The sequence below is a fragment of the Candoia aspera genome, chromosome 5 (assembly GCF_035149785.1).
Source record: "Candoia aspera isolate rCanAsp1 chromosome 5, rCanAsp1.hap2, whole genome shotgun sequence".
In the NCBI taxonomy this organism is placed as follows: domain Eukaryota; kingdom Metazoa; phylum Chordata; class Lepidosauria; order Squamata; family Boidae; genus Candoia; species Candoia aspera.
Genome location: NC_086157.1, coordinates 15461461 through 15478412, shown reverse-complemented (window position 1 = coordinate 15478412; position 16952 = coordinate 15461461). Strand labels below are relative to the sequence as shown.

The 16952-nt window shown below is 41.2% G+C and overlaps 1 protein-coding gene across 1 annotated transcript in view; it reads right to left on the bottom strand.

Moving 5' to 3' along the window:
• Positions 1-2922: 2922 nt before the first annotated feature.
• Positions 2923-16952, bottom strand: part of DZIP1 (DAZ interacting zinc finger protein 1) — a 32697-nt gene continuing 18667 nt past the window's right edge. Inside the window, exons 8-17 of the mRNA XM_063304647.1 lie at positions 16423-16474; positions 16233-16286; positions 12018-12163; positions 11524-11716; positions 9279-9408; positions 8920-8973; positions 7913-8094; positions 6531-6658; positions 5467-5638; positions 2923-3157 (exon numbers count right to left, since the gene is read on the bottom strand). Of these exons, the coding sequence (XP_063160717.1) occupies positions 3075-3157; positions 5467-5638; positions 6531-6658; positions 7913-8094; positions 8920-8973; positions 9279-9408; positions 11524-11716; positions 12018-12163; positions 16233-16286; positions 16423-16474 (1194 nt within the window). The 3' untranslated portion in view covers positions 2923-3074. The remainder of the gene's footprint in view (positions 3158-5466; positions 5639-6530; positions 6659-7912; positions 8095-8919; positions 8974-9278; positions 9409-11523; positions 11717-12017; positions 12164-16232; positions 16287-16422; positions 16475-16952) is intronic.

The following is a 16952-nucleotide window of genomic DNA, read 5'->3' as shown; positions in this document are numbered from 1 at the left end:
TTTAGAAACTAGGTAGCATTGGATTTGGAGGGTGCCTTTCAATCAGTGTTGATTCCTGGCAACTGCCTGGACTAGTCCCTGCAGTTTTCTTGGCAAGGCTTTTGGAAGTGATTTGTCCTTGCCTCCTTCCTAGGGCTGAGAGAGTGACTGGCCCAAAGCCACCCAGTTGACTTTGTGCCTAAGGAGGGTCTAGAACTGACAGTCTCCTGGTTTTTAGCCTGTGCTTTAACCACTGCAATAAACGGGCTGTCATTACAGTTATAGTACATAGTTATAGTAGTAGTACAGTAGAAAAGCCACTTTCTTGTGTTTTTCTCTGTTAACTAAGCTTCACTGCCTTGATATATATTATACAATTAAAGACCAATCCTATCCTGAGTTTTTATGAGACATGAAACCCATTGAAAGTTAGGATCCTCCATGCAGATGGGTTTTTTTTACTACAGTCAACCACATCATACATCTGGAGGCCAGTATGGAGAAGATGGAGGGATGGAGTACACACATACTGGTCCCCATGTACCCTTACTTGTGCCTAGAACTAAAAAGACAGATTGGCTGGGAAAGGATCAGAAAGCAACTGCGCCTTTTATGAGACTAGAATTGTAGCTTTAGTAATTATTTTGGATTAGATTTAACTGTAAATATGTTAAAAAGAACCTTACTGTTTAGTTTGTGTAAAATAAACAATTTCAATTTTTTAAAAATCTGATTTATTTTTTTTATGCACCCTGTACCTATTTATTTATTAATTAAAATTTTATCATTGCCCATCTCCCCCCACAAGGTGGGACTCTGGGTGGTTTACAACGAAACAAAATTTAAAATTCAGTGTCCATATAAATACAATGAATGTAAATATATAAATATAAATAGACAATAGAATATAACATGTAATAAAATCCCAATGGCTAAGGTTGTATTTCAGTCCGTGAATGTAAAGACCCTTCTAGGGCGCTAGCCATCCCCACGAATGACTGTTCCCCTTCCCGCTCCATGCATGACGACAAAACCAGGTTTTTAGTTCCTTACAAAAGTCCAGGAGTAAGGGGGCTTGTCTCACCTCTGGGGGAAGGATGTTCCAAAGGGCGGGAGCTACTGCAGAGAAGGCTCACTTCCGAGACCCCGACAGACAGAACTCTTTTACAGATGGGGTCCGTAACATGCCCTCTCTGCATGACCTGGTGGGACGGGCTGATGTAATGGGGATGAGACGGTCCCTCAGGTAACCTGGCCCCATGCCATATAGGGCTTTAAAGGGGATAACCAACACCTTGAATTGGACCTGGAAGCAAACTGAGAGCCAGTGCAGCTTGTGTAGCAAAGGTGTTACTTATGCTGACTTTGGGGCACCTAAAATTGCCCACGCAGCTGCATTCTGGACCAGTTGTAGCTTCCGGCTATTCTTCAAGGGTAGCCCCGTGTACAGTGCATTACAGTAGTCTATATGGGAGATAACCAGGGCGTGAGTGACCCTTCGAAGGGCCTCTCAGTCCAGGAAAGGGCATAACTGGCACACAACCTGAAGTTAAGCAAAGGCCCTCCTGGCCACGGCTGCCACCTGCTCTTCAAGCAGGAGTCGTGAGTCCAGGAGGACCCCCAGACTACGCACCAGGTCTGTCTGGGGCAGTGCAACCCCATCCAAGATCAAAGATGACAGTTTCCCAGATACCAAGGAGCCATTAACCCACAGCCACTCCATCTTACCAGGGTTCAGCTGAAGCCTGTTGTTCCCCATCCAGGTCCCACAGCCCCCAGACACCTGGAGAGGGTCACGGCATCACTTACTTCACCTGGGATGGACATGTATAATTTAGTATCATCAGCATACCGATAAAATTTAGTTCAAATTTTGCTTGTTGAAATTTGTGGCACCTCTTAGGGTTACTGTGGTTCTACCTATGGAGTATACTGACATTACTGTATTAAATACCCTGAAATGCTAAGCAAGATAACAACATACCATCTGGTGTGGTCATTGGTCCACCAGTCCCCTTGAGCAGTTATTTCTGCATGCGCAAAGGGCAGTTTTGCTCTTCATAGGAAAAGGAGGCAGGAGGGAACAAAAGCAGGGACATAACATAACATCCCCTTCTCTTGCAGGCTTGAGAGCAATGGTATGTGAGCACAGAGGCCAGGCAAGAGGTCATGCTTGGTAGGCTACAAAACAAGCCATAATGAATGTGTTCAGTTTACAGTGCTGCAAAGCATTTTAATGCATCTGTCCTATGTTGCTTCAACCAATCCCCAAGTAGTGTTTATATGACATGATATTATCCCTAATATTCATTCCTTTGCTCATCATTTGTACAAAAATACAGACCTTGCGGGGTAGCAAGATCAACTCCAACTTCACAGTCAACTTCATTACCATTAAGGAAGCCTGCCAATCTTTCCCCAGACTGAGGGGCTCCTTTCCCTCAAGGGCTTCACCAACAGATGCTGTTGGTCTTTGGGTGGGGGCCTTCAGCAGCTGTGCAGTTAACTTTCAGCTCAGCGGTTGCTCCAGAGGAAACACTGGATAGTGTTGCAGTGGTTCCTCTGGCACTCTGACACACATGGTTTTTCCCAGGTGGAATGCCCAGTTTGTCCTGCCTCCTGGGATTTTCCCTTCCTGGGTTACTTGCTTTCCTCATCATCTCCCATCCCAGAAAGCAGCAGGGATGAAAGTTTGGTGGCAGCATGAAAGGGCAGGAGGGTCCAGGCCAGTGGCTGCATGGAAGTGCTGGGGGTCAAAACAACACTACTTTCTTCCAAGCTTTTTGTTGTCTTGGATGTTGGAGAAGGAAGAAAGTAGCATTACAATAAAAATAAATTTATATAAGTTATTTGTGTTTTCATGAAGTTTAAATATGTTTAATTTTTTTAAAAAAGTAGTATTAGGGCAGTATTAAATACTATTTATTGATAAACACTTCTTAACCACTTCTTCCAGGAGAACTAGCTGGAAGTAATTAAAAGCTTGCATTTAATAAAAGGTAAAACTCTGGACACAGATTTGTAAAGAAAAGTTCCTTGTTAGTGCACAATAAGAAAAAAGGACAGAAATCAGATTAAACCTCCTTCTTGGACAATCAAATATCTGAAGAGTCACTCCAATCTGTAACAGTAACGAGGCTGCTTTTCTGTGTGCTTGAGGTATCTGCCTCTTGAAGTCCTGTTTAAAAAGGAAACTGCACAATTATTTTGAAAGATATTCAATGACAAAGACACTATCATTCCCCGGGACCCTAACAAAGTGACTATGGAACAGGACCTCGCCTGGGTGGAGGGAAGGTTATATGTCCCTGACTCACAAAGACCGACTATCCTCAGCAGGTCGCATGATAGCAAACAGGCTGGTCACTTTGGGTTCCTAAAATCCCTCCACCTAACTTGACGCCAATTTTGGTGGCCCTCGCTGAGGAAGGACATCAAAACGTATGTGGCGTCCTGCCCTGTGTGTGCGATGGCCAAGCGACCGGCCGGTAAACCCCAGGGGCTGCTGCAGTCCGTGGCTGAAACTTCTTGCCCTTGGGATGAAATCTTGATGGATTTCATCGTGGATTTACTGCCTAGCCAGAAGAAAACGGTCATTTGGGTAGTCAAAGACTACTTCTCAAAACAAGCCCATTTATCCCCTGTGCCTCGATCCTGTCAGCACAACAGCTGGTGAAACTCTAACTGGTACACGTGTACCACCTCCACGGCTGGTCCTCCCACTTGGTGACCGATAGGGGCACACAATTTACCTTGAGGTTTTGGCGGGCTTTTTTGAAACTAATAGGTACCCAGCAAGCCCTGTCAACCTCCTGGCATCCCCAGACGGACGGATCTACAGAGATCCTTAATGCCACACTTGAACAATTCCTCCGCTCCTATATAAACTACCACCAAGACAACTGAGTGGACTTACTCCTGTTTGCAGAGGTCGCATACAATAACGCGATACATCAAAGCATGGGGCAAACCCCCTTTGGGGTGGTATCAGGTCGGGATTTCGTCCCCATCCCCAAGCTCCCTCAGCCCCTGTCCCCAGCAGTGGCCGCCTGTGACTGGGGTTCCAAACTCGCAGACTCCTGGCCCGTCATCAAGGACGCGCTTAAAGAGGCACAAACCGCATACAAACTGCAGGCAGACAAGCACCGGCGCCAACAACCAACTTTTCGGGTAGGGGACCTGGTTTACCTATCCACCAAATGCATTAAATCACCACAACCGTCCAAGAAACTAGCCCCCAAGTTTATTGGGCCATTCCAGGTGACACAAATCATGAACCCAGTCATGGTGCGCTTGGACCTGCCCCATAATTTAAAGTGGCTGCACCCGGTGTTCCACTGCAGCTTACTCAAGCCGGCAAGTGACTCCTCCTGGTGGCACCCACGCACTCCCCCCCCCCACCAGTTATGATAGACGGACAGCAACATTTCGAGGTCAAGGAGGTACTCGACTCCCGCAAGCTGCGGGGCTCCCTCCAATACCTGGTAAAATGGAAACACTTTCCACACCCTGAGTGGGTCGCTGCCCGCGACATCCAGGCTCCCGAGCTAATCCGCAACTTCCATATTGCATATCCCTCCAAACCCTCGGCTTGATTTTTCTCAGGGGGGGCAGTATGTCATGATCGCCGTTGCGATGTTTGTGACATCGCAATGGCTCGCATGACAATACAAGAATATGGGTCCCTGGCTGATAAGGCAAGGGCAATAGAGAAACACAAAAAGCAGTAATGGGTCTAAAGAAACAATGTAACAACCGAGGCTGGCAACCCAGGAAGCAACAATAAAAGGTAACTGACAAGAAATTGAATGACAACCAAACAGGAGAGGCACGCCCGGGCTTTCAAAGAATTAGAAGCCTGATCGCCTGGCAATGGATCATCACCGCACAGGAAGGCGATCGAGGCGATGCCTGGGGCGCAGGGGGCTGGACGACCTCTCACCTGGCAAGGATGAACTGTTGGGACTCGTGGGGCGCACCTGGGGTGAGGGGAGGTAGAGCGCTGACCGGCGCAGGCTATTTAAATCCCGTTCCGGCGCACTCCCCTCACTCTCAGCTTTCTAAGGGCATGCATCGTATTCCCAAATAACACCAGAACCTAAAGTCTACTCTAGCGTCTGTGTTTTTATTGGGTCTCAGGCAGAGCCTGACAGGTTCTCATTATTATCCAGTCTAAATCTTTTCAGAAAAATGCCATCTCCCATAACCAAAGCTGGCCAATGTGGGAACTTTCCAGCTTTGGAATCAGTGCCATTGGTCATAGCTAGGAAATGCATGAAACTGCAACCACCCTCACCAGCCCCTAAATGGCTGCAATGGGGGAGTTGTACATCTTGTTGCTATAGGAACTCCTCCTCCTTTACTATCATGCAACTGGTAGCTCTGTGTAGACAGTATCCACATCATAGTAGATGTAATTCTGGATTAAACCTCCCCTTTCAAATTGTTCAGGAAAAATATAACACAGCAGTTCTAGCATGAAAATACCTTCTTCCTTTATTGGTTTTCCCATAGGATTTTCCCATCCATGGATCATGGATATAACATATGAATCATTCTTTTCAACAGCAGGTACATTCTTATTTTTCTCATCCTGCAAAGGTTTTTCATCTTCCAGAGATGATAAATCCCAATCATCCTCATCTTCAACACCTGTAAACTATAAAGAAAAGAAGTAACAGCAATTTCTTCAACTTTGGAAGTGTTTAGCAGTAGTTCACTGAGCAGTTGTTCTCAGTCTTTTTGAACACAGCAACTGAACTAATGCCTGTATATTTAAGATGAAAGGGACACACGAGACAATTAAAGGAAATTTGGAATTCACAGGACTAATACAGAAAAACAATGGTTTTATTTTTCTGCTCTGAGATTTAAAAAAAACAAATTGGGGAGAAGGTATAGAAATGCATAGAGCATTTTCTTGATTCATTACTAAACACTGTAACAATATAGGTAGAAAAAAACCACATTATTCTAAAAAAGAAAACAGTGACCTCTGTTGAAAGGAGGTAGAATGAGCAATGTGAAAGCAATGAGCAATGTGAATATTGTCTATCAGATTTTACAGTTATGCTTTTTATTAAAAAAATATCCAGCCATATTAAAATGTTTCTAGTTGTATCTCATTCATTTACACTGGAAAGAGTTAAATAGGTGTTTCATTCTCCACTGAAATGTATGTTTCATTAAAACTGCATTTAGAACTCACTCTGCTGGACACATAGGTTTCTCTACTGCTGTGAACTTAATACCAGCAGTTGTTTGCTAGGAAAAACTCTGTAACGCTAAGAAGAGTTTGACAGTGGAACCAACAACCATGGGAGCTGCTGGATTTTGGTTCATTAGATGTATACAAGCAGAGGCTGGAAATGTTGGGGATTTCTGCATGGAGTAGGATTCTGGATCGGATGGCTGGAGTTGCCCTTTCCAACCAGTGTCCAGTTCTGGTTATTCTAGATCACATCAGAGAGTCAAATGCAAGTGTGCACGGGAGTAAGAATAGGGTCAGAAAATATGTAATGGGACTGTTTAGAACCTTATTTGGGAAATACCTTCACTCCTTGGGCACATGTTTGAATAGATGCTGAACCACCATTAGTTCCTGCAGTTTGTTTACTTTCCTTTCTTTGGCTCAAAAGAAACTTTTCCATTTCATCCATTTCATTTTGAATTAAAGAGCCTAAAAACCACCAAGACAGAAGAGAAGCAGCTTACAAGCCAAATATTTTGAAGACGCAGTGGCAATCCATGCTGCCCTGTCACCACTTTTCCTTAACCAGGCTTAGTCCTGAGACTATGCCTTAACAATTGTTACACACACACACCATCTTTCCTCCAGGATCTCAAGAAGCGTACAGAGCATGCCCTTCTCCAATTTTTCTCTACCACAATAACCTTGTGAACTAGACTGGTCTAATAGAAACAGACCCCAAATCACCCAGTAAGCTTCCAAGGCTGAAGACAGATTGGAATCTGGGCCTCCCTTATTCTGTCTCAGCGAACAGCAGCCCTTGCCACCCTAGTTTGGGTTGCAAAACTGCATGCCAGCCAGGTGGTGAGGAGGGTCTCTACTTCTGCATCCAAGCCCAGGTTCTGCCCCTTTCATTCAATCGCCGCTGGCTGCTGCAAGAGATGGAGAGAATGAGAGGTCCCTTCTCTGCCATCCCCCAGCAGGCTTATCACATTGCTATACCACCTCAGATTTTAAATTGAGAAAATGTTCAAAAGTGAATATACTATTCACTTATACTTTTATTTGGTAACATGGGTGAAGATTTATTTCTTTTTGGTGTACAAGATGTGGTCCAATCAAAATTAACCCTGCATTAACTGGTTGGCCAAAGGTCAACGTGGAAGAAAACAATTCGATCGAAGGCAGGCTGAGTGGGTATGATTTCTGTGCCTATCAGCTGGTCAGGAATGGACCTAGATTCTAGACACTAAGATGCTACCGAAACAAGCCACACAGTGGAACCAGGACAGTATGATTATCAAGAATTCTGCACAATCCTGGACATTGAATAGGAAATTACGGCAATCAAAGCAGAGGGAAACAACAGTTTCATGCAGAGATTAGCCATTTTTGCAGGCACCACTGCATTATCACCCAAACACTGACCTGAAAAATTAAGCAGTAACTTCAAAGCCTGAGATTAAATCTCAGGAAATTTTGATGATCTCCTACCTAAGATCACATGCAAGAATGATGACATCTTAAGATAGTTGTCCATCTCACAAGATTTCAGCCATTTTTTATAAGTAACAATTTGATGATTTTGCAAAAATCACTTAGGTTAGGTGTTCTTTTCTGATTCTCTGGCATGGTCCCTTTGGTGCAGCTTGCTAACATTTATATGACAGTTTCTACTCCCCTACAAGTGCCACATATTTTTAGCTTTCTCCCAAAGACTGCCCACATAATTAGCTTTTGTACTTCTGGATGGCTCAAGCTCTACTTCGTTTTCAGGGAAGTTTGCATCATTCTGATTTGCAAATCTTGGCAAGCTGTCTTTGCTCTTGCACTTTGATGTCTTATGCAGAGATAATTCAGGTGAGATGTAGGACTGCATGATGTTATCTTCCTCCACTTCCTCTTCTGAGCTAAATGGAGGAGTTCTAGGAGAACAAAAACTCATCTAAGAATTTAACCTGTTTCAGTTACAGTAATTTTAAAAATGTAAACTAACTTTCTATAATAAAAGTAGAATCAGTAACACTTCTGTCAAAGATTATACCTTAGATAGTTTCCTTAGGAACTCTCTTATCAAAGCAAGGATAATTGGGAGATGTCACCCATTTCTGATGAAGATTATTTTGGTATCAGCAGGCAGATATATAGCTTTTTATGTCAGAAGAGTAATGAAGCACTGACTTTTAATCTAGGGTAACACCACTCTAAAGATTAGAATTAGCTAAACTAAATCTTACACTATTTTAGTCAGAATTCTGTTTCTGCTTTCTCCAAAATATTGCCCTCCAGAGGTGCTGGATTAACTCCCTTCATGACCTTTACTGAAGGAACCTGTAATCCAGCATTTTTGAAGGCACAAGGTTGGGAAATGCTAACCTAAATAAAGATAGATTTTAGCCAATCAATTGATTTCATCCAAGTTAAAAGATGGATGACGTACATTAGTCCAATCACAACCACGGATTGTTCCTGTTACGTACAGTATTCAGTGTAATTTATGGCATCAGAAGTGTGCAAACAGCATTTGAGGAGGCTAAGAAACTTAAGAGGGTTAACAGATCTCTGATCAGAGGCAGAATGTCCTGCCCAGCCTTCTGCTCCCCTCTCTCCTTTCACTCTGTCCTTATTTCCAGTCAGCGCACAGTACTTCTTTAGGCAAAGTGGTATATCCAATTTGTTCCAAAATTAATTTTGGTTTTTTAATAGAGTTCATATTTCTGAGCATCCAAACCAAAATGAAGGCGGCTTACACAGTACTAGGTGGCTTTCTAGAAGTTTCATCCTTCAACATACTCTTCTTGATTCTGGAAGAAAGGAAAAACAAATATTTGCAGCTTCTATTGGATAGTAAGATTTCATATATTGCTAATTTTTTTCCTGCATTTCCTCACTGGAGCAATTGGCTTATGGATGTGGTTTGTATGAAAGTTAAATTGACTATTCCCCTTGCTCTTCTTACAAATTTACATGTTCATCTTGATGAGGTGAGAGGAAATAATGTATTAATTTAGTAGTTCTCACCACTGCTTCCTGATCATCAAGAAAACAACATTAACAGCTACCCTAAAAACATGCAACAATTACAACTTACCTGAAAATGTCAACTTACTTTGGGGTAGATGTGTTTTCAGCAGGCAGTGTTCTTTGCCTGGGTGAGCGTTTGGCAATGGAAGAACATTTTACTGGCTTGGGCAAGATGGTGGATAATGAAGTTCCTAAGCGAGCTGCCCTCTGTTTAGCTGCAATGAAATGATAACTAAGGAGAATCCAGTTTTATTTACACCACACACCATAGCTATGATGGAATACACAGTGAAATCATGCCAGAGAAAAGAAGAAAACAAGAATCTTCAGTTGAGCAAGCTAGTTAATCTAGCTCTTTGCTTGAGAGTCTTTCACCACCTTATTCCAGCAAGTCATTGGACCACCAAATTGACGGCTCTCTTTAGGCTCCCACCCACATTCCCTGAAACTTTGTAGGGTCATTTGCTGTCGCCATCTCTTTTTAACTGGTTAGTTTTAATATCGCTATTTTTTCTATACTGCCTCACTTAAAAAAAAGATAGGTAAGATATACCTTAGGGGACGTAGGGGACGCGGTGGCGCTGCGGGTTAAACCGCTGAGCTGCCGATCGGAAGGTCGGCGGTTCGAAACTGCGCGGCGGGGTGAACTCCCATTGCTAGTCCCAGCTCCTGCTCACCTAGCAGTTCGAAAACATGCAAATGTGAGTAGATCAATAGGTACCACTTCGGCGGGAAGGTAATGGCGTTCCGTGTCGTCATGCTGGCCACATGACCCGGAAGTGTCTACAGACAACGCCGGCTCTAACGGCTTAGAAACGGAGATGAGCACCGCCCCCTAGAGTCGGACACGACTGGACTTTACGTCAAGGGAAACCTTTACCTTTACCTTAAGATATACCTTAACATGCAATACTATGCATAGAAATTATGTACCCATAATAATTGCCAGCAATATTGCTTCCATAGGAAGCAAGTTTCATAAAATAGGTAATTCTTATACACCTTTGAGTAAAAAAACTACTTTCTGTCCACTTCCCGAAGCCCAGGAGAACAGGAAAGTTTTTACAAAGTCTTTCCAAGCATGTCATCAGTCCAGTACTTTCTTAATATAAACCACCAGTATTCCACTTGGTATGTACCAGAAAGAGTCGTTACACTTTATAAAACATTTTAGGGCATAAATGTTTAGCTTACTAATAGATTATTAATCTAGGCAGGACAACCCCTCTGCAAACTAAGAGATTTGCAAGTAGACCTGCTGCAGTCAGTAGAGGAGAAGTCAGCAATCAGATACAAACCTTGAGGAGGGCACATGTGCCTTTTAAGTATTTTAGGATTAAGTTCAATCTTTGACTATATACAGTACATTCAAAATTGTAGAACTGCAATGAAAATCTGTTTGAGAAATGAGCTCATCCTTAATTCTTGCTAAGCAATGTTCCATATATGCAATTTTCCTGTGTGCTGTTACCCAACACGATTGTTCTCATTGTCACTGAAAAGCACTACTGCTAAAATTTAACTGTTCAACTGTTAACTGATTAATCACCTTTTAAAAATTACATGTTGGTCACAATTAGTGCAAGCTCAAAGAGTGTGATATTCGATTCAGTACAAATTATAAATTCATACTAGGTCATGTTTAATGCAAACCAAAATCCAGTTAGTGCGAGGCTAGCGCATGCACAGTTGAGAGTTTTAGACGCTAATCATTGTGTGCGCAATGTGGAGGAAAGGAAGGTTCCATTTGAGGAAAGCTAAAAAAAGAAGAGGCTCATTTTAAAGAACTACAGCAGAATATAGGAGACAGCAGGTACACTCTGGATATGGGTTTATCCTCCAGCTTGTCCTTCGTTCACTTGATTCATTTATTTTGAATATTTATGAGATCTACCGATCTAGAAGATAGATGGAATGATATTTAGAATGTTTTTGTTTTGGTTTTGCTTTCCATAACTACTCTGTGACTTTGTTAAAAATAAATTTAAGTTGTAAGTATATTCTTTTAACCTTTTACTGTTATATTTCATTAATAAACATATAAAATTTATGTTAAGAATTTTTCATTGCCTATTTCTGTCAAGCTGGAACCAATTACCTTATTTTCCATAGAAATATCACTTTGAATATTGCAAATTTGAACAAAGCAACCATTTTATGGGATTCTTTATCAGGACTAAATGACTACTGACTTACCTGTTGTCAGTAAATCTAGCAATTACAGTCATGTTGTATATACGAACTGCTGCACATTTATCTTAAGGAATCATTTACAGATAGCACGGCTAAACTTTTAAAATTTGACCTCATTGCATAGAAAAGAATCATACCTTCTGAAGAAAGATGTGGGCTGGAAAGAAGTCTGCTGCAAGATGATCTTTCTGCAACTCTAAAGCTGACTTGTCGTTCAAGTTGCTCCCGAATATGTTGAATGTCAGGCAACTGTTTCTTTCTCTCTTCTCTAGCAGACTCAACAGATATTAAGACTCTGTTCAAATGATCACTTGGGATGCCATGCACTCCCTGAGTGGGAGGAATTAAAAAAAATAGAAACAATTTTACTTTTTTTCAGGAGATATATGAATTATCCTTGGGAAGGATACTGATCAAACAGTTACGTCACTACTTCAGATGCACTGCCTTCTGTGCTGAAATTTGGTCTTTCACCTAAGACATTTTTCTATTCAGAGTTGGTTACTTGAGATTATTTTTTGTGTGATATAAGGGTCAGAATGGCAGGCAGGCACATCTGAAGTGCAGTAGGTTTAAAAAAAAAAGTTGTTAAGATTCCTTCACTCATTTGAATGATTTAAAGTGATCTTACGGATTTAATTCCCAAGGATTCCAACTTTTCTGCTAGGGTCTGCTCCAAAACAGTTCTCAGCTCTTTTGTTAAAGAAGGATCGCTCTTCAAAGTATTTATTATATGAGACTTATTCTTTCCTGTTTTGTGCACGTGCTTTTCTATTTCTGAAACAAACCAGTATTTTTCTTTAAAATCACATCATAAAATCAATACATGCTTCAACAAAATATCTGCAACATATCATGCACTCACCTGAATTTTCTGCCTGAACAGATTCTAATGTTTCTACATCGAAAAGCAAAACAAAAACGTAACTTTGAACAGAACTGGGCTAGCCGTGCAAAATCCAACTCTTTCCTTGGCCACAACTGCGTCTGACAAATCATGTTATGCGTTAGATACAGTCAATTTATACAGTAAATCCATTAAAACCAAAAAATTAAGTTTATTATTGATTTTAGTAGGCCTACTCTTAAGAATGATTTTCAATCCAAACAAATGTAGGTAAGCCTGAAATGTGATTTTAGAATCCCAACAATACTAGGTCACAGAATACAGTTTATCATCCACATTAAATTGTTACTTATCATGTTTGTTAGCATTTTCATCTATGATTTTTCTGCAGGGTCTATCTGTATCCAATTACTTAAGAAATTACTGCCATCACAAGCAATAGAGAAGCCTGAATAAATAAATGGTGAAAAGTGAAAGGTCCCCTGTGCAAGCACCGAGTCATGTCTGACCGTTTGGGGGAATGCCGCTTTCACAATCTTTTCTTGGCAAACTATAGCAGGGTGGTTTGCCATTGCCTTCCCCAGTTGTCACCTTCCCCAGCAAGCTGGGTACTCATTTCACCGACCTCGGAAGGATGGAAAGCTGAGTCGACCTGAGCCAGCCACCCGAGAATCCAGCTTCTGCTGGGATTGAACTTGGGTTGTGGGGAGAGTTTTCGGCTGCAATACTGCCACCTACCACTCTGCACCACACAAGGCTGTGAATGAATAAATAAATACCCTCAATCACCGATTCCCTGAAGGCAACTGTAAATCCTAGAACTCTATGAATAACAGAGGAGTGTTCAAACAGTGGACTCAAAGCCATATAAGCCAAGAATTGTAATCAAATGAACTGTAAGAAATTCCAACAACACCTCAAATTAAAGACAATTTCATTCAGAAGCAAGGCAATGGTTTGCCCTCTTCCCCAAGAAAGCCAAGAAAAAGGAGAATGCCAACTAACTCAGTTGTCCATATGTGTGAGAAAGTTCATGTGGAGGAGACACGCTCTGGCTGGACATAAGGGATGGTTGTGAGGATCCTAGAGAGAATAATGGTGGGCACTAATTGGCAGAAAGGAAGGCCAAGCAATAGGAAAAGCTACTTTTGTCAAAGGAATCGTAGAAACACTGAAGCTCAACTGAAAATATTGATGTAAGACTTTACATTGCTGTCAATGTGACATTGCTCTCTCTCTCTCTCTCACACACACACACACACACGTAATGCAAGAAGAATTTAGGCCACAAAAGCTTCAATTGGTCCTGTTGATTACCTTTTTCATTCTCTGGAAGCTCCTCTATGGGCTCCAGCATGGGTATCAAGAGGGCCTGTTCTAATAATGAGGAAACACATGAATAACAGCACAAACAGAAAGACAGACAGGATAGGAACAGGTCAAAGTAAGGCCCAGAGAATGAAAACTATAGGAAAACGAAGGAAAGAATACCATGTGCATACTGTGTTTGTTTTCTGATTAGAGCCCAATCAAATGCAATTACTCATGATCAACTTTATATAAATTGTAACTTGCCTACAGCTACAGAGACATGCACATGTGAAATACTTACAGTATTATCATGGATGACTTGTTTTTCAACCTTTAATCATGACTGCAGGTTGAATGGATAGATAGTATGTTCTGGGGTTTAAACCAATATGGCCATGAAGATATTTGCTCTAACCTTTTCCTCCTGCCATTATACAGTGCAACAGACATTAGGACTTGGGCTTTTTCCCCACACCACTTTGCTCACCATGTACAGATAATGGGGGGAGTGGGGAGAAACATTATTTGAGTCAGGTTGCAGAAGCATCAATTCAATCTCTACTCTTGTCTTAAGGATGCATTAATCAATTCCTGAATAGCTGATCCTCTCCCGATAGATGTAGTAAACCATAAAAAGCAAAGGCTGAGTAAAAACTGGCTGTTTCTAGCCAACACACATACCATGTACTCATGTCACAACATTAATCCATCAAAGGAAGTATCATTTTACTAGTAGCGGTTTTACTATAAAATTTTACTAGTAACAGTTCAAGGCAAATGTGAGAATTTTTATCCTCAAAAACATGTAATGAGAAAATCCCAAGGCCCAAGCTGAAATAAGGTATTCAACTATCCAACTGAGAAAAGCTTCAGTGTGAGAATTGCAGCACAGAATAATATTGCTGTAATAATACATGTGGCACAACGCAAACCTGGTAACTTACTATTTGCACCTGGTGTCAAGACACAAGTAGGAAAGGGTAATATTTGCATGCCACTTGCAAATTGTGTTTCCTCATTTGTCACTTCGTTTGTCTTGGATACCTATGTTCATACAGATTTGATTTTAAAGCAGTAATTATAAAAAGGCAGGAGGAATGTGAAGGTGGAAGAAGAGAGGCACACAGAGGTAGGAAGACCTGTGGAAATTAAATAGGCAATCACCAATAAAATAACCCAGATCAAATACCTAAATATGTCCAGCCTGAATATGGAATACTGAGAACTTGAATACTGATAAAATTTTAGACTTTTTTGTATGTTCAGAAATAGCAAAGATTCAAAATTCAATTGCTATTCAAAGGTAACTTCAAGAAATAGTATCTGCTATCAGAAAAAATGATCTATATTTATTTGTGAGAAAACCACTGATACCTGTACAAAGTGGAGGAAATTGAGCAGCTATAATCAATGGCAGATAAAGATTCCCCGTATCTTAAACCTTCAGATCCAAACAATCCAGTTATTTGAGTTGGCAGCTATCCTGTGATACAATTCCTGGCACTGAAGGAGACTGCACCTCTATAATCATTAATGTGAGATGTGAGATGCTAGAGAGATCCAGTCTTCCAATGATGTGGTTTCCAATGAGCACATTTGTCATTTTGAGAAATTGCCTCCAGTTCCATATAAAAATGGCTCTGACCAATTATCACAGAAAGGCCAACTGGCAAGGCTGAAAGAGAAGCAACTCACCCACAAAGTATGAAGTAGAAATGCAGTTTGCACCTTGCAATACAAAACCAGTCCATTGAACCAACACATTTTCTACTCTAGCATAAGCCCGTTTTATAGAAAGCAAATAAATGAGGCAAAAGTTGCTCTGTCCTGAATATGCCTTAGAGGTGGGAGTGAGCCTTAAAAATACAAATATGTTCATTCACAATCTTCCCTTCTGAACTCATTCTCTCTCTCTCTCTCTCTCTCTCTCTCTCTGTCTCTCTTTCTGTACCACTAAGCCCAGTCATTTCATTCACTCCCCACCCTCTCCACTTTCTCTTTGAGAATCATCCCGTTCAAAACACACTTTTCTCTCCTTGAAGTGCTCCTGACTAGGAAGAAAAGCAATTAAATGTTACAAATGAAATAAATCCCAAGATCCACCAGAGCCTTTTGCAAAGCATGGGTGACGGTTCTGCAGGCATGGTGGACCCTGCGAGCACTATACTGCCCCTCCAAAAGCTGCCCAGCATATCCATTGTCTCACATCTTTTGCATATTTAGAGACCATTTGAGATAAAACACATTTTAATTAGGTTTTTTTTTAAATGTCCTATTATTGCAAACTTTATTCATGGTGCTTACCCCAGTTTAATATAAACTAACCTTAGACAGCTGATTCTGGATGCTCTTTTGATAACGTAATATTCTTACACCTGGGAGAAAGGTTTGATTTTCTGCTTCAATTCCATAATCTATTGAGCCAGCCACAAATTAATTTGATTACAATGAAATTTTATGCTCTAAAGTAAAAAACCTTCAATTTTGACTTTAAATAGAAGTAGTTATTACACAGAAAGAAAATGCCAGCAAGTTACATTTACATCAATGAACACGGTGACTGATCTGTCCAATATATTTCAGGAGAGCTTAAAAAAAAGATTGTTCCATTAATTAAACTCAACTGTTACTTATTATTATCCCTGAGGACAATACCTAAGGATTTGCATGTCTATTACAGAAACCTACCACGCATAGATGATGGGCTTGATTTAGGCTGAACATTTTGCACTGAAGCTTTCACTAGAACAAAAAAGTGAAAGGATATAAGCTACGTATTTCCAAACAAGTTTTTTTTTCTCAAAAGCAGCTTTACAATAAAGAAAAAAGGCATTTATGGCACATTTTAAACTCTTTCTTCCTTAAAATTCCCACTTACCCTCAGATGACTTTAAGTTTTCTACTGGTTTTTTTGAAGCCAGCTTTTCTATCTGAAATTACAGGGATGGAAAATGGTGAACACAGATGTGGAAAGGAGAATTTGCTTGTACAGTGCCATTTGTACAAAATAAGGTGAGAAGTAAAGGCTTCCAGGCAGGTGGTGGGGCTTCATCCACAACCTGTCAGATGGAACCTGAACAACGCTCTCGCAATACCTTCTCCCAGACAAGGCCTCCCCTCCATATCAACTGCTCTTAACTGGTTCCAGTAATAAGGACAAGCATGTATAGTAGCTGGAGAGAAACAGGAGACGATTCCTGGCTACAATGAACCCAACGGTGGCTCATTGTATTACTGTCAAGCCTAGCCCAGTGACAAAAAGAACCTTTTGTCACTGTCACCTTCTGCAACTATAAACAGAGTATCCTTCAAGAACTGGTTCTGGGGACTTCATGGTCCTGGGATTTCCTGATAGTCATCTATCCAAATTATGGCTTCTGAGCCCAGCCCCCTAAGCCTCTCCTTGAG